Source organism: Lepisosteus oculatus, chromosome 14, assembly GCF_040954835.1.
Source record: "Lepisosteus oculatus isolate fLepOcu1 chromosome 14, fLepOcu1.hap2, whole genome shotgun sequence".
Taxonomy (NCBI): domain Eukaryota; kingdom Metazoa; phylum Chordata; class Actinopteri; order Semionotiformes; family Lepisosteidae; genus Lepisosteus; species Lepisosteus oculatus.
Window position 1 is genome coordinate 35,587,108 of NC_090709.1, and position 22,658 is coordinate 35,609,765.

The window sequence follows — 22,658 nt, forward strand, 5'->3', positions numbered from 1 at the left end:
ACTGTGTCATCAGAGTGGCACAGTAGTGTGATCAGAGTGGGACGCTAGTGTTCAGTTAGTAATCACAGTGGCACAGTAGTGTGTTCAGTGTGTGATCAGAGTGGGGCGCTAGTGTTCAGTGAGAAATAATAAATAATAAAGTAAATAATAACAACGTAACGTGGTTTTCTGCATTTTTCCTGGTTTGCTGATTATGCCTGCTGCGGTCCACTCCTACCCTCACACCTAAAGGAAACTATTTCTTGGCGCAGTTCATTAACCCTTGTATGTGCTGTCCGCGCCCAAAATGCAATTTAAAAAAAGTCAAAAACCGTGCTCAAATGCAATTTTCAAAGTGCAATGAAATACAATATTGTTGTTGCTGCTGTTCTGGTTGTTTTTATCCCGTAAAGCGTTTTGAGAAGCCACCTTTAAAGGCGATATATGTTGTAGAACCGCTGATTCTTATGGAATGTGTTCCGCAGGAGATTCAAATTTTTATTTATTTTTTAATCGCGTATCTAAGGAAATCTCAGTATAACTTTGTTCATGAACAAACAGTGGCATGTTACATTATCATTGTTTTTTTTAACAAGGCTCGCCAGCTAATGTGAATCGAAACCTGTCTTGCTAGCTTTTAAAGTCGTGCATGTGTAAACGACAATTGAAATAGAGAAAAAAAAACCTGACTGACAAGATTTAATTAATGCAGATCAGTAAATCATGGGACAAAACAACTATTGCGCCCGGGTCCTCAATGCGCTTTGACGTGCTAATGCGTTGGTTTAACAGTCCGGGTGTGGCAAGCCTCCAATGTCTCCCGTACTCCAAAACACAGTACTGTGCTCGGTGTGTGATCACAGTGGCACAGTACTGTGCTCGATGTGTAATCACAGTGGGACTGTACCATGTTCAGTGTGTGATCAGAGTGGGAAGCTAGTGTTCAGTTAGTAATCACAGTGCCACAGTACTGTGTTCAGTGTGTCATCAGAGAGGCACAGTACTGTGTTCGGTGTGTGATCCCAGTGGCACAGTACTGTGTTCGGTTTGTGATCACAGTGGCACAGTACTGTGTTCAGTGTGTCATCACAGGGGGACAGTACTGTGCTCAGTGTGTGATCAGAGTGGCACAGTACTGTGCTCAGTGTGTGATCAGAGTGGCACAGTACTGTGCTCAGTGTGTGATCAGAGTGGCACAGTACTGTGCTCAGTGTGTGATCACAGTGGCACAGTACTGTGCTCAGTGTGTGATCACAGTGGGTCAGTACTGTGTTGAGTGTGTGATCACAGTAGGACAGTAGTGTGTTCAGTGTGTGATGACAGTAGGACAGTAGTGTGTTCAGTGTGTGATGACAGTGGGACAGTACTGTGTTCAGTGTGTGATCACAGTGGCACAGTACAGTGTTCAGTGTGTCATCAGAGGGGAACAGTACTACTGTGTTCATTGAGTCATCACAGTGGGACAGTAGTATGTTCAGTTCTTTTCAATGTTCTTTTTTAAGTGTGACAACACACTGGAGCCCAGCAGGTGTGAGCCTGGCCAGTACCTGGAGGGGAGACTGCTGGGAAAACACTGAGGCTGCTGCTGGGAGAGGTGTGAGTGGGGCCAGCAGGGGGCGCTCTCACCCTGCGCTCTGTGTGGGTCCTGCTGCCCCAGTATAGTGACGGGGACACTGGACTGTAAACAGGCGCTGTCCTGCGGATGAGACGTCAAACCGATGTCCTGACTCTCTGTGGTCATTAACAGTCCCAGGGTGTCTCTAGAGAAGAGTAGGGGTGTCACCCCGGTGTCCTGTCCAAATTTCCCATTGGCCCTTACCAGTCATGGCCTCCTAATAATCCCCATCTATGAATTGGCTTCATCACTCTGCTCTCCTCCCCACTGAGAGCTGGTGTGTGGGGAGAGGACTGGGGCGTCATCCAGGTGGGGCTGCACACTGGTGGTGGTAGTGGGATCCCCATGACCAGTAAAGAGCTGCACACTGGTGGCGGTAGTGGGATCCCCATGACCTGTAAGAGCTTTAATAGTGTAAGGAGTTATTATTAATATCATGCAGCTCGAACCCCAGCGAGCGTGACTCCCTGACCCTGACCTCTCTCTCCCCCAGGTGCAGAAGCGCCCCCCGGCTGCCGAGTCCCCCCGGCTCCGCTCAGCGGCTGCTCCTGCTGCTGGTTGCTGCGCTGTGTCTCCAGATCTACTCCTCCGAGGAGCCCGGGTGTGAACCGGCGCTGCCCGCCGCCAGCTGCCCCCCCGAGGGGCAGGGGCAGGGGGGGCAGGAGGAAGGGCGGGGGCTGCTGTTGCCCCCCCACCCACACTGCCATCGCCCCACCTGGCGGGGGAGGAAGAGGGGGCGGCGGCCGAGGCGACGAAGACCGGGGAGGTGCTGCTCCTTGTCGGCGTCTCTCAGTACCTCAGCAGCAGCTCCGACCTGTGACCTGTGACCTGTAACCCCCCCCGCCCCCCTTCTGGGTGGAGTCCGACCGTGACGGGAGAGGCCCTCGAGTCCGGCCCGATACCGATACCCATACCGGCCAGCCGGACCCGAACCCGAGCTCGGACCCGGACCGCTGCCGCCCGGAGAGGGGAGTCCGGGACTCGTGGGTGGAGACGCCCGTGGTGCCTTTTCGCTCTGTTTGTTTATTAATTGATTTCCTGCGTGGCTTATTTATTTATCTATCTTATTGACGGAGAGACTCGTGCGTCTTATTGATGGAGAGTATTTCAGTGAGAGCGGAGGTGGTGCTACTCTTCCTTCACCGTGAGGAACTGGAACGGTTCTCCATGATTTGTCGTTGTATAATCGATCGGTCGATGACAGCGAGTGAAATGATCGTGGGGTGGGTGGGGAACGGCGCGTGTTTCACTCCCTGAACAGATGAATAAAAACGGAGAAGCAGCGGTGTGGTTTGTGTTTGTTCTGGGGGAGGGATTGACGCTGCAGGAGGTCAATCAGCGCTCAGGCATCTGCGGTTAAGAGGGGGTCTGTACGCAGAGAGGGGTGGGAGGAGGGAACAACCTGATACCCTGGCTTCTCTCCAGACAGCTGGGGGAGGGGCGAACAAGCCGATGAGCTGCTCAGGTCCGTTATCTACTGTCCGACTCCTGTCTGCTCTCATGCTCTCTCTGGTCTGCTGTTTCCCCGATCTGTCTCTCTCCTGAAGCAGTTCAGCTCTGGCCTCTGACTTCTGGTGCCTTGTCTCCCCCTGGCGGGGACAGCGCCTCATTAACTTCATTGATCCAGACGGGTGTGGACCCCAGTGTCCCGACTGCTGGTCAGGGGTGTTGCTTAGTCGGGGTTCGGTCTGTACTCCCCAAATTCCCTCTTCTCAGTTGTTTGCAGGTGGGATGAAGTGGGGTCCCTGACTGTAAAGTGCTTTGGAGATCCTTTTAGATCAACTTTCCAGAACCCCAAACGAGAGTTTGCTTATGAAAAATAATTTTAAAAGTATTGTTAAATTCCTAAGTGATTAGATATACCAGAAACGTTCATATCAGGCGGCGTCCAAGACTTCATTCTGCTCTGGTGAGTTAATCATTTACTGAACCCAGTAAATTTATCAAGGGCCACTGAGAGGACAAAGTCCTGCCCTTCAGATCACCAGGAAGAGACGGAGAGAGAGAGATGGCAGTGTGTAGGAGCTCAGCGCTCAGCCCTGGTGAGTTTTCTCTTGTTCTACCTGTCAGAGTGTTGGTAAGGGAGTCACTGAGGGTCTCTTCTCTGTCACAGAGCACAGCAGCAGCTGGAGAAGTGTCTTCCTGTCTGCTGAGAGTGTGTTCTGTCTGTCAGACACACGGGGTCTGAACAAGGAGAGAGACCGGAACTGTTTTACTTTCACTTTCTCTTGTCAGCGATCAGAGATCGGTAGTGTAAACTCAAGCTGTTTGGGATTCATTAAATATTTTAATAAGGTGTTTATTTAAGGTAGAATGATTGATGTTAAACCTGACAGTGTGCTGATGGTATTGGATTCACACTGTTAGTATTCATGATGCTCAGACACGCTCGGATATGATCGTTTCCTGTTTGTTGCTCAGAGGCCTTGTTCATTGTACAGCTGATAATACCAGAGAGGAATCAGTACAGATGAACAACAGAGGAATTTATTTGGCCCATAATTAGTAATGATTCCAGGGTCTCATGCAGCTGTTTCTCTGGGCAGCTTGTTCCCCTCTCCCACCCCCCTCTGTGGAGCCTCCCACTCCTGATTTTAAGTCTTAGTGTTGCTTTGAGCCTCAGTGTTAATTCTGAGGAACTTTGAGGTGTCAATATCTAACTGGTCTTTAATGATGACTGACTGTCACTGAGGATGTTGAATATTTTCTTTGTACGTGGTTCCCTATCATCACCCTGTCAGTGTGGGACACTCCCTTCAGACTAAAGAGACTCAGTTCCTCCAGCTTGTCAGTTTCACTGTTTTTAAACTAACATCATGCTAGTTCTCTTCAGTGTGCATCACAGTAGTTAGTTTCTAAGCGGTTTGAAACTATACAACACAGAGATTTCCCAGCCAGGTGGCTGAGTCCCAAACATTTCTTTATGAAATGTGACATTTTAGACTCACTACTGAAGAATCAGGATGGACTGAATGATTTTACAGTTTTGACATGTATTTTTAAAATAAGGTGGTATAAAGGTTCATTCTGAACACAGGAGTCCCATATGTGTCTGAACTGCCATTGGACACTCAGAGTGTTAGTGGGACTCTACAGGGCCCTCCTGAAGTATTGGCGCCCTTGGTAAAGATGAGCAAGGAAGACATTGGAAAAATGTCTGTGTTGTTTATCAGATGAGAGAACATCTGGAACTCCTCAGTGAGAGAGTCTGGAGAGACCCAATAGTGCTGTTCACCTGGTGGGACACACTGGGAGACACAACCATTGAGCAGCACATTGAGAGAGGAGGGAAGGAGCTCCAGTATCTGGTGGAGAAGTGTGGGAACAGGTATCATGTTCTCAACAACAAGAACAGGGGTGACCGCACTCAGGTCACAGAGCTGCTGGAGAAGATAGAGGACATGGTGGCAGAAATGAGTGTCTTTCCTTACATGATGGACAGAAAACTTCTGCAGAAGATAGAGAAGAGGAAGTACAGTACTCTCTCTGTACAGCACACTGACACACAGCTCTCTCTCCTACATCACTGATCCTCTCTGTACGAGACACTGACACACAGCTCTCTCTCCTACATCACTGATCCTCTCTGTACGACACACTGACACACAGCTCTCTCTCCTACATCACTGACCCTCTGTCTGTACGACACACTGACACACAGCTCTCTCTCCTACATCACTGACCCTCTGTCTGTACGACACACTGACACACAGCTCTCTCTCCTACATCACTGACCCTCTGTATGGCACACTGACACACAGCTCTCTCTCCTACATCACTGACCCTCTGTCTGTACGACACACTGACACACAACTCTCTCTCCTACGTCACTGACCCTCTCTCTCAAGGTCCTGTAAGAATATTAGTGCGAGTCACGAGTTCACAACAGGAAGAGAGTTCGCTCGGATTCACTGACTGTCCCTTCTGATCCAGGATGATCCACACTTTCTCTAGGAGTGTGATTAGACTTCGATATGAAGTAAGTATTCTAAAATACAGGAAACAGAGGGATCCTGAACACGCAGAGGAACCCAGATGTCTGCACAGCACGAGAATCACAGTGGACTCTAAACACAGTGAGCAGCATCACACCAGATCCATAACGAGCCCATTATCATGATGATGGTGTCAAAACAGCAGTCAGGTCGTCTCAGAAGATTAGACAGCTGTATTCAACAGTTTGTAGCAACTGAGATACTGAGACAGACTCACGCCTGTCACTCTGTGATGCCCAGCTCTTTCTTTCAACAGGTCCAGCAGCTGAGGAATATTCACCTGGGGCACGTGAGACTGAGGGCTCACTGTCTGGGATACCTGAGACTGGGGGCTCACTGTCTGGGGGAGATAAGCCTGATGAAGTTAGCAGAACCAAAGTAAGTGTTTGTACCTCCAGGAAAAGTCTTTACCTCCACACCTGTGACATCTCATCTCCCACACTGGAGAAACACCTGAGTCTTTACCTCCACACATGTGACATCTCCTCTCCCACACTGGAGACGCACCTGAGTCTTTACCTCCACACCTGTGACATCTCCTCTCCCACACTGGAGAGACACCTGTATCTTTACCTCCACACCTGTGACATCTCCTCTCCCACACTGGAGACGCACCTGAGTCTTTACCTCCACACCTGTGACATCTCAATTCGTTTTCAGGTCCCAGGGAACGTGACTGAATTCACTCCTGAAATAAAATTTCAGAACAGGAAGGAAACCTACAGGTACCTGATATTTTGGTCTTTTTTGCCGTCCTTTGCTTAACAAGCAAAAATGAGATTAAAACATAAGAAGTCCTGAACATCACTAAAAGGCATATTTTGAGGCCTAAAGACCTTCAGGACCAACAGAATTCCAAAACACACTGCTCGATGTTACATACAGACCCCTTGTTTGTCTCGTTATTTTAAATGCACAGTTTCCTGTGCTCCCAGTGAGGAGCTGCCAGATGTCTGTTCTGCTCACTTGCACGACAGCGGTCTAGGTAAACTCCATTTCCCACAAGGCCACTGGTCTACTTCCTGTGCCACTCCTCCCTCTGACTCGCTAAGCTGCCCGTCAATCATAATGTCATCCCGGTCCAGCCAAGTATCTTGCGGTATCTCAGCGGAAGCGCTCAGTTGCCATGGCAGTGGACTCGCAGTTTATCTGTATGAATAAAAGTCAGCAGAAGGGATTTTCAGTCACCTCTTTTTCCAGAGACTCGCTCTCCTGCAACCTGACAGCTTCACGGAGAAATGACACTAAAATAGATACACTGCTTCAGTCTCGCCCATCACTATGGTCTCCTGTGTACTTTCACACCAGACTGAAACTTAAACACTCGGAGCACTCATATCACGTATCATTAGTCCTTAAAACAATAATGAGAGGAATTTAGTAGTTTCTTCTTAGCTAAGGAAGAGGTGTTAGTGGGGCCAGCAGGGGGCGCTCTCACCCTGCGGTCCATGTGGGTCCTAATGCCCAACTATAGTGACAGGGACACTGTACTGTAAACGGGCGCTGTCCTTCGAATGAGACGTAAAACCGAGGTCCTGACTCTCCGTGGTCATTAAAAATCCCAGGGTGTTTCTCAAAAAGAGTAGGGGTGTAACCCCGGTGTCCTGGCCAAATTTCCCATTGGCCCTTACCAATCATGGCCTCCTAATAATTCCCATGAATCTATGAATTGGCTACAGTACATCACTCTGCTCTCCTCCCCACTGAGAGCTGATGTGTGGTGAGCGTTCTGGTGCACTATGGCTGCTGTCGCATCATCCAGGTGGGGCTGCACATTGGTGGTGGTGGAGGGGAGTCCCCATTACCTGTAAAGTGCTTTGAGTGGAGTGTCCAGAAAAGCGCTATATAAGTGTAAGCAATAATAATAATAAGGATAAACATGCCAGACTGCAGTAGGGAAGTGTGGAACCTCTATATTTCTGTGTCTCCAGTGTCAGCGCTGTGTCTTTGTCACACAGTCCTGCCTCAGTTCTCTCTTTGTGTCACTGTACTGCAAGCGTAGAATTTCTTCATTTTGTCTCCAGTGTCAATGCCCTGATGTCTGTGGTGTCCCCTGTCTCTGTGGAGTGTTGAAAGTGTGGTGTCCTCTGTCTCTGTGCAGTGTGTTGACAGTGTGCTGTCCTGTGCAGGTATCTCTGCCCGTCCGCGGGTCAGTTCTGGTGCCGTGTCACTGGGCTGGTGTTTGTGATGGCGTCGGGGGGTGAACTGGAGTATCAGACCACACACTGGGACATGGGGCTCCTGTCCCCCACTGGCCAGCTTCCTGCAGGACCCCTGTTTGACATCTGCTGCCCCCAGGGGGCGCTGACGGAACTGCGGCTACCTCACTGCGAGATCGATGGCCGTGAGTCTCAGGCGATGTTAACAGTTTCTGTATTGACAGTGAGTACAGCTTCAGCTCAGCTAAAGCAGGAGACTCTACCCTCTACCACAGAGTCTGGTGACAATTTGCCCTCTGTGTAACAGTGTGAATGAAGATGAGGTTGCTTCTGGGATATGCTGGACTCATCCCTCTCTCCAGCCTCTGGAATCTGTTCCAATCCATTACTGAACCTCAATCCCAGGGCTTCATTACTGGCCCTTAATTAATCTCAGTTAAAGGCTTCATTACTTTAATTCAGTTATTCATGGCCACCGAAGGCCATGTCACATCGTTAACAGCTGGAATGGAAGTCAATGGAATGGAAGTCAATGAGGAGCAGAGCTGGCTCTTGTGAGCCTCTCCATTCCGGCAGTCCTCTACTGTGGACGTGACTGATTGTCGAATCACACTGGAGCCAACGTACTCAGGTTTAACCAAGACAAGCTCCTCCAGCATTGAGTTGATGGTCTCTGGTTTACAAACCCATCTCGCTGACTCGGCACTTGAGGCCTAACTGGCAAATACTAACCAAGTCGGAACCGAAGGTGGTCCAACTCCACAAAGGTGCTGCACAGAAATAATTTAACAGAAATAATCAGTGATCTTCAGCCCTAAGTGTCGTGTCATGTCACTAGGTTGAAAGATGAGCTGGAATGGAAATAATTTAACAGAAATAATCAGTGATCTTCAGCCCTAAGTGTCGTGTCATGTCACTAGGTTGAAAGATGAGCTGGAATGGAAATAATTTAACAGAAATAATCAGTGATCTTCAGCCCTAAGTGTCGTGTCATGTCACTAGGTTGAAAGCTGGAATGGAAGTCAATGAGGAGCAGAGCTGGCTCTTGTGAGCCTCTCCATTCTGGCAGTCCTCTACTGTGGACGTGACTGATTGTCGAATCACACTGGAGCCAACATACTCAGGTTTAACCACGACAAGCTCCTCCAGCATTGAGTTGATGGTCTCTGGTTTACAAACCCATCTCACTGACCCGGCACTTGAGGCCTACAGTAACTGGCAAATACTAACCAAGGTGGTCCAACTCCACAAAGGTGCTGCACCCACTGCTCTGAGCCCAAAGTCTTATAGCTGAGAGGGATGAGTCCTTGGAACAAACAGGGAACAGCTGGGGTGGAGTCTAGGGGTGTAACTGAATCATGGGGCTCTTCTACTGGACTGGAAGCTGTGAAGATGTGAGCAGTCTTACAACAAACAGCCAAAGGAATCATGACTCACTCTGTGTCCTCCTGCAGGCAGGAGTGACTTCCTGTTGGTGGCCCATGTGAGCTGTGGTATTCTTGAGGTGGTGTCGCCTCTGGAGGTGACACAGACCCATGTGAGGGTGTCCATCGCCGGCCTGTCCCTGTGGGGCCTCGTGAAGAGCCTGTGGGACTCCAGCATCCTGGGACAGGTGCTGCTGTTCCTGCAGCCAGGGGATGGCATGGACCTGCTACCCAAGTTGAACGTGTTTGTGCTCCCTGGGAACGTACTTCTCAGCCAGGTACAGGGGACTTCCTGTCTCTCTGCCTGTCTACCTCCCCAGCACTTCCTGTCTCTCTGCCTGTCTACCTCTCCAGCACTTCTTGTCTCTATTTGTCTTTCTCTCCCAACACTTCCCGTCTCTATGCCTGTCTACCTCTCCAGCACTTCCTGTCTCTCCAGCACTTCCTGTCTCTGTCCGTCTGTTTCTCCAGCACGACGTCGTGGCATGTTTCTGTTCCCCCATTCCCAGCAGTGTCACCCTGTCCTCTCCTCTCCTCCACAGGTCACCGAGCAGCAGGACTGCAGCAGCTCCCTCATTAAGACGAGCTCAACCTGTAAACTGACACCGCAAGCGACGTACAGAGTGTCCAGCAGCAGCAAGGAGATTAAGATAATCCAGCCTGAGGTAATGGTTGTCCTGTGATACAGACAGAGATCACTGGCCTTTATGACCCAAACTGCTGAGAGAGCATGAGGGAGAGACTGAACGATCTAGAGAGAGAGAAGCAGGAAAGACTCGGGTCATGAAAGGGTGATCTGAGTATCATCAGTGTCATCGAAGCAATGAAACAGGTGGACCCATCCAGCAGATACACAGAGAAAGGAAGGGGCCCGAGTACTGACCCGTGAAGAACACCAGGGGGGGAGAAGGCCAGAGCCTCACCAGGACACTTGGAAAGAGCAGTTCAAGAGACAAGAAGAGAACCAGCCAAGAGCAGCACCTGAAATACCCAGGACAGGAAGTGGATGTGGCCAGTCATGTCAGAGGTCAAGGAGAATTGGGATAGTGGAGAGAGAAGCAGAAAGTAGAGTCACAGAGTCTGTAGAGGGAGTCCAGCTGACTTCATGCTCAAAAAGGATTTGCCTGTGTGACAGACTGCTAGCTCTTTAACACGGCGTTACTGTTGTTCTTCCAGTCCGAGTGCTTTTACTGCAGTTATGGCCCGAATTTCCACCCTACGTTTGAGGTGTTCCTGGCCCACGGTGCGAGGAGTCTGGACCTGGTGTTGCTGAAAGGCGCCACAAAGGACGGAAAAAAGAGGGTGTGGACGCGCTTTGTGCAGCTGCCAGGTAACAGATCTACTGAGAACATGGTGGGTTAGAGGTCAGTATGGCCTGCTAGTGAGTATGACAATCATGCCAGGCAATAGCTGACTTGAGATGCATCTTGTGTGTCCTGTGGGTGAGTAGTGTCTTTACGAGAGACTGTGTCCTGTGGGTGTTGTGCTGTTCAGGGTGAACAGTGTCTTTACGGGAGACTGTGTCCTGTGGGTGCTGTGCTGGTCAGGGTGAACATGTCTCTGTCTCTTTCTCTCTCTGCAGTCCGTGCTGTTCGGACCAGGACCCCAAAGACTTCTGCCCCTCAGAGTGAGTCCCTCTGTCCTCTTTGAGTATCTAGAGCTGGTCAGGGTGTACAGTGTCTTTACGAGAGACTGTGTCCTGTGGGTGTTGTGCTGGTCAGGGTGAACAGTGTCTTTACGAGAGACTGTGTCCTGTGGGTGTTGTGCTGGTCAGGGTGAACAGTGTCTTTACGGGAGACTGTGTCCTGTGGGTGTTGTGCTGGTCAGGCTGAACAGTGTCTTTACGAGAGACTGTGTCCTGTGGGTGTTGTGCTGTTCAGGGTGAACATGTCTCTGTCTCTTTCTCTCTCTGCAGTCCGTGCTGTTCGGACCAGGACCCCAAAGACTTCTGCCCCTCAGAGTGAGTCCCTCTGTCCTCTTTGAGTATCTAGAGCTGGTTCCTCAGCCCTTGTGTAGGAGCAGCCAGTAGAAGGGTGTCTGTGTGTTTGTTTCAGGAATCGCGCTCATCAGCAGAGAGGAGTGGGCAGGAGCCTTGAATGAAGTGATCGAGGAGCTGGAAGCAGACGAGTACAAGAAGCTGAAGAACATTCTGCACCAGGAGGGGATGCCCCAGGGTGTACTGGGAGACACCGAGAAGCAGGACCTGGCCCACAGGATCGTCTCCCACTTCGGAATGGAGGCGTCTGTTCATTCAGGAAGCCATGGCCAGAATTCCTCGGAACGACGCAGCGATACAGGAATTACTGAAGCCCTTTGTGGAGCAGCTGAGATAGAGAAGGAGCATAAGGACACCCTGTAGGACTACAGTGTTTCACCATGAGGGAGTCACTCTTGAGCAACACACAGTCGTCCTCTCTCGGCTCACAGCAACGCCCCTGAGCCACACAGAGAGCGTGTGAGGAAGATCACACAGGCTCCTCTGAGCCTGCACTGGTCCAGCCCATGAACACAGCAGAGCTGCCACTCTGTAGCCTGATGCCCTCAGAGCTCGGAGCTCAGCAAGGCTGGGAGACTGTAAGGAAACCAGGACGCTGCTGCTGTGTGTGGAGCTTGTGGACCAGCAGGTGGCGCTGTTCCCTCTGGAGCTCTGTGACCCAGGACAGTGACCAGGGACACTGTGCTGTTGGAGGTGCTGCACTTCAGATGAAACTTCTGTAGCACCAAGGCTTATCATAAACATTTCCCAATAATCTCTGCCCTTGAGTGAACAACAGTCCAGCCCCTGGGAGTCTGTCCGAGGTGGGTTTCTCTGATGAGCACCAGGTCCTGACCCATAACACAAACCAGGGGGTCCATTTTGACATCTCCCATGACAGGAAATACTCATGTGGACCCATGCTGGTGGGGTGACGGGTCTCCTCTGGAGTTGAGCTCTAGCTGAGGGTAACCGATCAAACATCTGAAAGATGAACAGCCAATGAGGAGCCTGAAGAGCTACACCTGATGATGTCGCAGCCAATCAGCAGATGTGATCACTGGATTTGAAAAGGTACCGAACCTCCGCAGAGACTGAGGGAGAAGCACCAGAAGGAGCTGCAGAACCACCTCCGCAGGATGGAGGAGGAGATCCAGACACGAGAGGAGAAGATCAGAGCGCTGGAGGAGCAGATAGCAGAACTGGAGGAGAGGCTGAGGGAGGAGAGGGATGAGGGGAGGAGGAGAGAGCTGGAGGAGGAGCTGAGGAGAGAGAGAGGGGAGAGAGAGAGGCTGCAGAGAGAGACAGAGAGACTCTCCAGCAGGTCAGTGTGTCGACAACACAGTTCACTCCAGCAGGACAGGAGCACAGGAGCTGCAGGAGGGAGATCGAGGAGCTGAGAGAGACAGTAGAGAGACACAAAGGGACAGTAGAGAGACTCAATTCAGTTGTAGACAGATACAGTAAAGTAGTTTGGTATTTCAGTCCCCCGAAATAGAAGAGACATACAAGAGATACAGGAGTGTGAATGAGAAGCTGAAGCAGCACAAGAGAGAAAGGCCACAGAAGATGATTGAGAGAAGGTGTTGCTCACTTAAAACATTCTCTAATCATATGAATGTATATCTTACTGATGTATTAAACATAAATGAAATGAATTATGTTTAAAGAGAACAATAACAGCAGCTTTGCTCCATCCCAGCTTGTATCCAATCACAGCAGCCTCCCATCTGAAGCCCCTCCTTCTTCCCTCATCCCACTTCCTGTTCCTGTGGAGACTCCAACATGGTGGAGATAGTATCTTATCTCAATACTTCTCTTGAAGAAGGCTCCTTTTGCCAGCATTATTGTGTAATGACTTGTGATTGTTGAGTTGCCAAGTGCCTTGAACGTTTACAGATGAAGGTTTTTCTATTAACTTTAGTCAACTGAATTCCAGCTTTATCATCCTCTGTTGGGAGATGAACATTACCAAGAAAAGGGACAGTACAATAGTGTTACTTTATGTGCTGCATTGAAATGTTGAGATTTAATGTATATATACAGTAATTGGAAGAAACTATTGAGATGTTTCACTGTGTATCAAACAGTATTTGTGTATAAAGATCTTTCTCCTGTTTTTATACCTTATCAGTTTAATGGACCAATATTCTTAAGAGACTCATCAGAGAGGCTGGACTCCAGTGTCAGGGGCAGTGAGACTCTACACTGGGCACTATCAGACCAGCTCAGGGCTGTTAACCCCAGCAGTCTGTAAAGCCTGATAGAGACTCATCAGAGAAGCTGGACTCCAGAGTCAGGGGCAGTGAGACTCTACACTGGGCACTATCAGGTGATACAGACCAGCTCAGTGCTGTTAACCCCTGTTCTTCTGTCCTTGTGCTTCTCTGACCAGTCCAGACTGGGCTCATAATCATTATACACACTACACACAGGTTATACATTATTTTTGGATATATTTCTATTCAAATAATCTTGTATTTCTACCCAACTGTGGACATTTTACTGGAGTGATTACAGTGAACTACCAGGCTCATATAACGGCTGTGGGACTGGAGTACCATATAAGGTATTGTAACACATAGGGCTGACAGGCACTGTGTAAGAGCCGGCGTACCAGAGCGGGTGACGTCACCGCCCTTCCCTGTGATAGCAGGACCACAGCCACTGGGCTGGGGAGAGATCTCTCTTCTGCTCAACAAGCTGGGTCCCTGGTGAGTGACGCCGGAGTCCTGGGTTCGAGCCCCCCACGGTTTGGGGCCGACCTGATGTGCCAAGGGCGCCCGCCTGAACCCCATAGCGTTACGGTATTAATAAATATTTATATATAAACTACAGGCTCAAAGAAGCTTTGAAAAGCTGGAAGTGACATGAGAAAACAGTTCACAATAATGAAGTTCACTCACATTTAATACAGTCTCGATTTCATAAAAGAACAAGTAATAGGTTTATTCCAGGCTGAAAGAAGAAAGAAAGAAAACACGTTTCAGCCTTCTTCACACCTGAAACCTGTTACTTGTTTTATCTTGTATACAGTACATATATTTTATTTATTGTTGTCATTCAGTAAAGTGCTTTGAGAACCCACCTTTAAAGGTGCTATATAAAATAAAATAAAGTAGATTATTATTATTATAATAATAAAACTCACAGAAACACGACCCGGCGCTTTCATGTCAGCTCTTGCACACCCGTGTGCTTCTGCACCGACAGCTGTCTCCTGTCCTCAGCTCGACCCGCAGACCCGCACGAACTAGACCTGTCGAACCTGCTGTCGGGCTGAAGCGGAATGAATCCGGATCGTCAGCGGCCCCGTGGTCATGGAAACCGGACCGACCGAACTGCCCACGACTGCCCTCCCCTGCTGGTCTAATAATAATAATAATAATAATAATAATAATAATAATGATGATGATGACGACGCCGGCCGTCTCTCTCACCCGTGTCCACCGGTCCGGGGGAGTTGGAGTCTCTCTGAGAGACGGTCTTTCACTCCGAGTCTCTCCGGGAGCGGGCCCGTCTGTGTCCACCCTCCTGTCGACAGCAGGCCGCTCTTTCCCCTCAGGAGAGGAGGAGCTGGAAGAGGAAGATGATGCAGGTTCACGGCTTGGAGTTGGTTTTATTTTTATTTTATTTGTTTTTTAATGGCGCGGAGCTCCGGGCGACCGTTAAGAATCGAACAGCCGGCGCGCGCCGGTCCGCCGAAGCAGCGAGATCATTCAAATGTATTATTATTATTATTATTATTATTATTATTATTATTATAACATTTGGATCTGGAAGTCACACTCTTCACACCGTGTCTCTCCGGTTCTCACCTCAGCGTCTCAGACTCAGTGTTTCCTCTTAGTTTTCATCACACGCTCTTCGGCGCTTATCAAATACATCTCTATATGTGCTTCAGTAACACTGATTCATGACTCGATTTACCAGCACGTACAGGACAATTTGGGAAGATGCTTCCCAGTAAGAATGTTCTCTGCTGTAAGTCTTAATGGGACAGTTTCTAAAACTCCTCAGGACCGGAGGACACGGGTGAGAGAGACGTATAGCATTATTATTATTATTATTATTATTATTATTATTATTATTATTACACGTACAGAAGCACTCTATCTAGAAGCACTATCTCTCTGTCCTGTGTCCTAACAAACCCCACTAATCCCCCGTGTGGGAAAGAGGACCCGCTCGTCCCTCCTGTCCTGTCTGCTGATCAGTACAGATCCAGGACACTGTGTGTGAGAGTAGGGGTGTGGACCCCAGTGTCCAAGGATGCTGGCAAGAGTTGATCTGGGTATTCTGGTGTTTTATTTTGCTCTTACTGATGAACCTGTTCAGTTGGTGGTTAACTTTATGAATCCACTAGGTGGCGCCAGAGCAGCGTCACAGCGAGGACAGGAAACCCGCCACCTCACATCAGCAGGAAGAGAAGGAGAGAGAGAGAGATGGCAGCGCTCAGCCCTGGTGAGTTTTCTCTTGTTCTGCCTGTCAGAGTATCGGTAAGGGAGTCACTGAGGGTCTCTTCTCTGTCACAGAGCACAGCAGCAGCTGGAGAAGTGTCTTCCTGTCTGCTGAGAGTGTGTTCTGTCTCTCAGACACACAGGGTCTGAACTAGGAGAGAGACAGGAACTGTTTTACTTTCACTTTCTCTTGTCAGAGATCAGGGATCGGTTCTGTCAACTCAAGCTGTTTGAAATTCACTAAATATAAGGTGTTTATTTAAGGTAGAATGATTGATGTAAAACCTGACTGTGTGCTGATGGTATTGGATTCACAGTGTTAGTATTCATGATGCTCAGACACATTTCCTGTTTGTTGCTCAGGGGCCGTGTTTATTGTACAGCTGATAATACCAGAGGGGAATCAGTACAGATGAACAACAGAGGAATTTTTTTGGCCCATAATTAGTAATGATTCCAGGGTCTCATGCAGCTGTTTGTACTGTCTTGACTGGGCAGCTTGTTCCCTCCCTCAACCCCTCTCTGTACAGTAGAGCCCCATGTCCTGACTGGAGGAGCTCATCCAGCTGTGTCTGGAGAGAAGCCAGGGTATCATCTTCAACAACAGGGCTGGGCAGCTTGTTCCCCTCCCCCACCCCCCTCTGTGTACAGTAGAGCCTCCCACTCCTGATTTTAAGTCTTAGTGTTGCTTTGAGCTTCAGTGTTAAATTCTGAGGAACTCTGAGGTGTCAATATCTAACTGGTCTTTAATGATGACTGACTGTCACTGAGGATGTTGAATATTTTGTATATATATGGCTCACTATCTTCACCCTGTCAGTGTGGGACACTCCCTTCAGACTAAAGAGACTCAGTTCCTCCAGCTTGTCAGTTTAACTGTTTTTAAACTAACATCATGCTAGTTCTCTTCAGTGTGCATCACAGTAGCTAGTTTCTAAGCGGTTTGAAACTATACAACACAGAGATTTCCCAGCCAGGTGGCTGAGTCCCAAAAATTTTTTATGAAATGTGACATTTTAGACTCACTACTGAAGAATCGGGACAGACTGAATGATTTTACAGTTTTTTACATTTATCTAAAAATAAGGTGGTATAAAGGTTCATTCTGAACACAGGAGTCCCATATGTGTCTGAACTGCCATTGGACACTCAGAGTGTTAGTGGGACTCTACAGGGCCCTCCAGAAGTATTGGGGCCCTTGGTAAAGAAGAGCAAGGAAGGAGTTGGGAAAAATGTCTGTGTTGTTTATCAGATGAGAGAAATCTAACCTTTCAGTGAGGTTAAATTATTCTAAGAAAAAAAATCCTGATGAAAAATAAACATGTACTATTGAGAGAACAGTTAAAATAAACAAATATTTAATATAAATTGTAATAATACAGAATAAGAATGTTTTAAGAATACAGTCTGATTAACATTAACAGAACATTTTTGTATACCACAGAGAATACACAGAAATATAATCTCAATAATCTGTGATTTTCCTCTCACAGGGCAGGGACAATAGAAAAGATATAGAGGAGTTTTTATCGTGAATTTTAAATGGGATGAAGAGTGAAGATATCTGTGATGAGAACTTAATCATGTAAATAATCTGTGATCTTTCTCCCTGACAGGGAGGAGACGGGCTGAATCCCATGAGGCACCACAGCGTCTCTCAGAGATCAGGATCGTGCTGCTGGGGAAGAGATGGTCTGAGAAGAGCTCAGCAGGAAACACCATCCTGGGCAGAGAGGAGTTTGACACTGAGGGAGAACCTCAGGAGTGTGAGAAGAGACAGGGTGAAGTAGCTGGGAGGCAGATCACTGTGGTCAACACTCCAGGCTGGAATGTGTGGCTGATGAGGAATGATCCTCAGCAGATCAGACAGGAGATTGTGTACAGCGTGTCTCTGTGTCCCCCAGGACCCCACACTCTCCTCCTGGTGATTGATCTCGACTCAAACACAGACTGGAGATCAGTGAAGGAATATCTGGAGCTTCTCAGTGAGAGAGTGTGGAGACACACAATAGTGCTGTTCACCTGGGGGGACAGACTGAGAGACACAACCATTGAGCAGCACATTGAGAGAGGAGGGAAGGAGCTCCAGAGCCTGGTGAAGAAGTGTGGGAACAGGTATCATGTTCTCAACAACAAGAACAGGGGCGGCACTCAGGTCACAGAGCTGCTAGAGAAGATAGAGGACATGGTGGCAGGAAACTATGGGCTGTACTTCACCACTGACATTGACCAAGTATACACTGAACTGGAGACATACAATAGAGAGATAGAGGAGCTGAGACAGAGGTTGGAGGAGAGACAGAGAGAGACAGAGGAGCTGAGACAGAGGGAGGAGGAGAGACAGAGAGAGACAGAGGAGCTGAGACAGAGGGAGAAGGAGAGACAGAGAGAGACGGAGGAGCTGAGACAGAGGGAGGAGGAGAGACAGAGAGAGACGGAGGAGCTGAGACAGAGGGAGGAGGAGAGACAGAGACAGACAGAGGAGCTGAGACAGAGGGAGGAGGAGAGACAGAGAGAGACGGAGGAGCTGAGACAGAGGGAGGAGGAGAGACAGAGAGAGACGGAGGAGCTGAGACAGAGGGAGGAGGAGAGACAGAGAGAGACAGAGGAGCTGAGACAGAGGGAGGAGGAGAGACAGAGAGAGACGGAGGAGCTGAGACAGAGGGAGGAGGAGAGACAGAGAGAGACGGAGGAGCTGAGACAGAGGGAGGAGGAGAGACAGAGAGAGACGGAGGAGCTGAGACAGAGGGAGGAGGAGAGACAGAGAGAGACAAAGGAGATGAGACAGAGGGAGGAGGAGAGACAGAGAGAGACAGAGGAGCTGAGACAGAGGGAGGAGAAGAGACAGAGAGAGACAGATGAGCTGAGACAGAGGGAGGAGGAGAGACGGAGAGAGACGGAGGACCTGAGACAGAGGGAGGAGGAGAGACAGAGAGAGACGGAGGAGCTGAGACAGAGGGAGGAGGACAGACAGAGAGAGACGGAGGAGCTGAGACAGAGTTTGAAGGAGAGACAGAGAGAGACAGAGGAGCTGAGACAGAGGATTGAGGAGAGACACAGAGAGACGGAGGAGCTGAGACAGAGGGAGGAGGAGAGACAGAGAGAGACGGAGGAGCTGAGACAGAGGGAGGAGGAGAGACAGAGAGAGACAGAGGAGCTGAGACAGAGGGAGGAGAAGAGACGGAGAGAGACAGAGGAGCTGAGACAGAGATTGGAGGAGAGACAGAGAGAGACAGAGGAGCTGAGACAGAGGTTGGAGGAGAGACAGAGAGAGACAGAGGAGCTGAGACAGAAGTATGAAAGAAGGGAGAGAGAAGAGGAGCTCAGACAGAGGTTGGAGGAGGAGTGGAGGAGAGAAGAGGAGCTGAAGGAGAAGATGAGAAAGACACTGAAGGAAGAGGAGCTGGAGACAGAGGAGCCCAGACTGCCTGTCAAGAGGAGGAACAGTTTGGACATCACCCCTCCTGCCAGTGAGTGTGATTGATGCTGTATTACTGAGTCACTGATCTTACTGGTCACCAAACTGAGAGATTCAACCATCTTGTGTTCTGTTAGGAATTGAAATCATACTGTCCTCCGCTCTGTACTGCGTTACTAACACAGTGGCACACAGATCTGTGTCTGTTTAAATCCTCTGTGCTGTAATTGAACTGTTTTCTCTCAGGGAGATTAGATTTAATCCATCACACAGCAGCTCAGTCTCTGTAATCTGTTCCTCAAGACTGTGGGACCAACACTCAATCAATCAAGGTTTATTGATCGATGCACGAACAGTACAGCACACAGCGGTGTTATCAGCATTGAAATCTGCGAGCTCGTTAAAGGCTCGTTAAGAGGGATAGAAGAGTTGGAGGACAGGAATTTATAGGGGTTAACATTGGGATACAACAGATTACACAATTGCAATTCACAGATTGTGTGGGAAGTAACACAAGGATAGGAGGTATTTGGGTGTCCTGACAGTGGTAGGGTACAGGGTAGGAGGTATTGAGGTGTCCCGACAGTAGTAGGGTTCAGGGTAGGAGGTATTGAGGTATTTGGGTGTCCTGACAGTAGTAGGGTACAGGGCAGAAGGTATTTAGTGCTCTTCGTAGGTGTCCTGAGAGTGCCAGTGCCCCCTGTCAGTTCAAGGAGGTAACTGCAGGTGTCTGCTGTGGTTGGCTGTTCAGCAGTCTTACTGCCTGGGGGAAGAAGCTGTTCTGACACCTGGTGGTCTTGGTCTGATACTTCAGTACCGTTTTCCAGATGGTAGGAGAGAGAGCAAGTTGTGTTTAGGGTGACTGGGGTCCCTGAGGATGGACCTGGCCTTCTTGAGGCATTAACACAGTAGATATCCTCTGTGTTCAGTAGCGCAGCCGTTAGTGTTCTGAGCCAGTGTCACCACCCTCTGGAGGACCCTGAGCTTGGTGATGAACCTTGAGGGTACGATGGTGTTGAATGCTGAGCTGTAATCAACAACAACATTCTCACATACGTTTCTCTTTCGTCCAGGTGGGAGAGGGCAGTGTGTAGACCAGGGGCGATGGCCTCCTCAGATGATCTGTTAGTGTCAAAGGCAGCTCTGAAGTCCAGCAGGACAGGAGTGGGTGAAAGAGCCCATCAGCAGATCATTAGAACCCCAGACAAGAGCTGTTTCTGTACATCAGTCTGAAGGACTCGTCACAGCTTGTCTACAGATCAGCGAGTCTGTGACTGAACAGCAGCAGCCTGTTGTAGAATCTGTGTCAAACAGGGTGAGATGGAGAATTACTGAACAGAGTGAAATACCAGCAGGATGATTGCACTGGACTGCACACTCTCCTAGAGTGCTGTTCTTCACTGGAGTGAAGAGATTATCTCTCCTTCTTCAATTAATGTCTTTCTACACTCTGCCCCTGTAACAGTACAGTACTGCAGCATGACTGTTGTTGCTTGAGGCCAGTATATAAACACAGACTTTTCAGATGAAACTTGAGTCACTTTGAAAAAATTGATCTGACACAAGGAAAAATCATGATCATCAGGTAAAACTGTAGTTAGCTGATACTCAAGGTTAATTCCCAGATGTTCATTCTGTAAGATTCCTTCATAATGACTTTTAAGTTTTGTCTCTTGAGCAAACTGAACCCTTCTTATCTGTGGAGAGGTTGGTCTCCTCTCATGCGTAACCTCCCTGATGCTCCTGTCTCTTCTCCTGTTGCAGTGAGTGAAGTCGAACCCAGACTCCAGCCCCACCCCTCTGAGCTGAGACTGGTGCTGCTGGGCAGGACTGGTGCTGGGAAGAGCGCAGCAGGAAACACCATCCTGGGCTCAGAGGAGTTTCCCTCTGAAGCCAGCAGCTCCGCGGTCACTCAGGAGAGCCGGAAGAGGACAGGACAAGTGTCTGGGAGACGGGTGACTGTGGTGGACACTCCAGACTGGCTCCACGCCGGACTGTCTGAGGGGGACAGGAGACGGGATGTGGGGCTCTGTGTTAACCTGTCTGCCCCGGGACCCCACGCCTTCCTCCTGGTGACCCCGCTGGGCCGATCCTCAGGGGAGGAGAAGAGGACACTGGAGACAGTCCTGGAGATATTCGGGGAGAGGGCCCTGGGACACACCATGGTCCTGTTCACCCACGCTGATGAGCTGGCCAGCAGGACGCTGGAGGAGTCTGTGCACACAGGCAGCAGGGAGCTCCAGTGGCTGCTGGAGAAGTGTGGGAACAGGTATCACGCCCTCAACAACAAGGACAGGGGCAGCACTCAGGTCACAGAGCTGCTGGAGAAGATAGAGGAGCTGGTAGCAGGAAACAAGGGCAGCTACTACAGCACTGAGACGTACCAGGAGGCCGAGTCCCAGATCAGACAGAGGCAACTGCAGATCCTGAGGGACAGAGAGGAGAGCAAACAGAGGGAGGAGGAGAGACTGAGGGAGAAGCACCAGAAGGAGCTGCAGAACCACCTCCGCAGGATGGAGGAGGAGATCCAGACACGAGAGGAGAAGATCAGAGCGCTGGAGGAGCAGATAGCAGAGCTGGAGGAGAGGCTGAGGGAGGAGAGGGATGAGGGGAGGAGGAGAGAGCTGGAGGAGGAGCTGAGGAGAGAGAGAGGGGAGAGAGAGAGGCTGCAGAGAGAGGTAGAGGAACTGAGAGAGGAGCAGGAGAGGGAGAGGAGAGAGAGGGAGGAGACACACAGAAGGGAGATGGAGGAGCTCAGGCAGCACTATGAGGAAAAGGCCAGAGAGGAGGCAGAGAGAGACAGAGAGACTCTCCAGCAGGTCAGTGTGTCGACAACACAGTTCACTCCAGCAGGACAGGAGCACAGGAGCTGCAGGAGGGAGATCGAGGAGCTGAGAGAGGCAGTAGAGAGATACAGAGAGACAATAGAGAGACAAAACACAGTGATAGACAGACTCACTGTGTGGCATCAGAGACACACAGGAGATACAGGAGAGTGATTGAGGACCACAAGCAGCACATCGAGAAGAAGTCACAACATAGTCTCACACACAACCTGAAGGCACTCAAGAATACAAAACCCTCAGACACATAGAGAACACACACAATGAGCAGACACACACAGCCCGCAGACACACACAGCCCACAGACACAATGAGCAGACACACACAGCCCACAGACACAATGAGCAGACACACACAGCCCACAGACAGGAGAGAGAAACAGACAGGAGATCGAGGAGCTGAGAGAGAGCTGAAGACACTGAGACAGGAGCAGGAGAGGGAGAGGAGGAGCTCAGGCAGTGTTATCGGAGTGACAGAGAGACACAGAGACACTGCCGCAGGTCAGTCACTGATCCACACAGTCTTTCCCAGCGGGAGAGGAAGACCGGATACTTCCTGGACACAGAGTGAGGACTTTCCACTGAAACACTGATCTCTTCCTCGTAAGAGATCCGACTCACTGAAAACCAGCCCTTAGTGTCCCATGTGAAGAAAACTAATTTTAAATAATGTTCTATTTTGATCGTTTGTATTTTGCTATTCTTTGTGTATATATATATAAATGTCATGAATACTTTTGGATATAATTCTGACATTGTGTATTTGTATGGAACAGAATATATTGTAGCAT

At 49.4% G+C, this 22,658-nt stretch overlaps 1 protein-coding gene and 1 long non-coding RNA gene across 2 annotated transcripts; both read left to right on the top strand.

Moving 5' to 3' along the window:
- Positions 1-3,563: 3,563 nt before the first annotated feature.
- Positions 3,564-22,442, top strand: LOC138242577 (trichohyalin-like). The gene is made up of 3 exons (XM_069198115.1): positions 3,564-3,636; positions 17,224-18,909; positions 20,790-22,442. The coding sequence occupies exons 1-3, from the start codon at positions 3,603-3,605 to the stop codon at positions 22,022-22,024; spliced, it is 2,955 nt and encodes a 984-aa protein (XP_069054216.1). The 5' UTR covers positions 3,564-3,602; the 3' UTR covers positions 22,025-22,442.
- Positions 5,922-7,890, top strand: LOC138243472 (uncharacterized). The gene is made up of 3 exons (XR_011192136.1): positions 5,922-5,967; positions 6,250-6,314; positions 7,719-7,890. It is a non-coding gene; the product is annotated as an uncharacterized lncRNA (long non-coding RNA).
- Positions 22,443-22,658: the final 216 nt, after the last annotated feature.

Bases quoted from the DNA above. Each gene is read 5' to 3' on its own strand.
- LOC138242577 (XM_069198115.1), top strand. From the start codon at position 3,603: ATGGCAGTGTGTAGGAGCTCAGCGCTCAGCCCTG. The intron at 3,637-17,223 runs GTGAGTTTTCTC...TCTCCCTGACAG, and splicing joins GAGCTCAGCGCTCAGCCCTG to GGAGGAGACGGGCTGAATCC. The intron at 18,910-20,789 runs GAAGGGAGAGAG...CTCCTGTTGCAG, and splicing joins GCTGAGACAGAAGTATGAAA to TGAGTGAAGTCGAACCCAGA.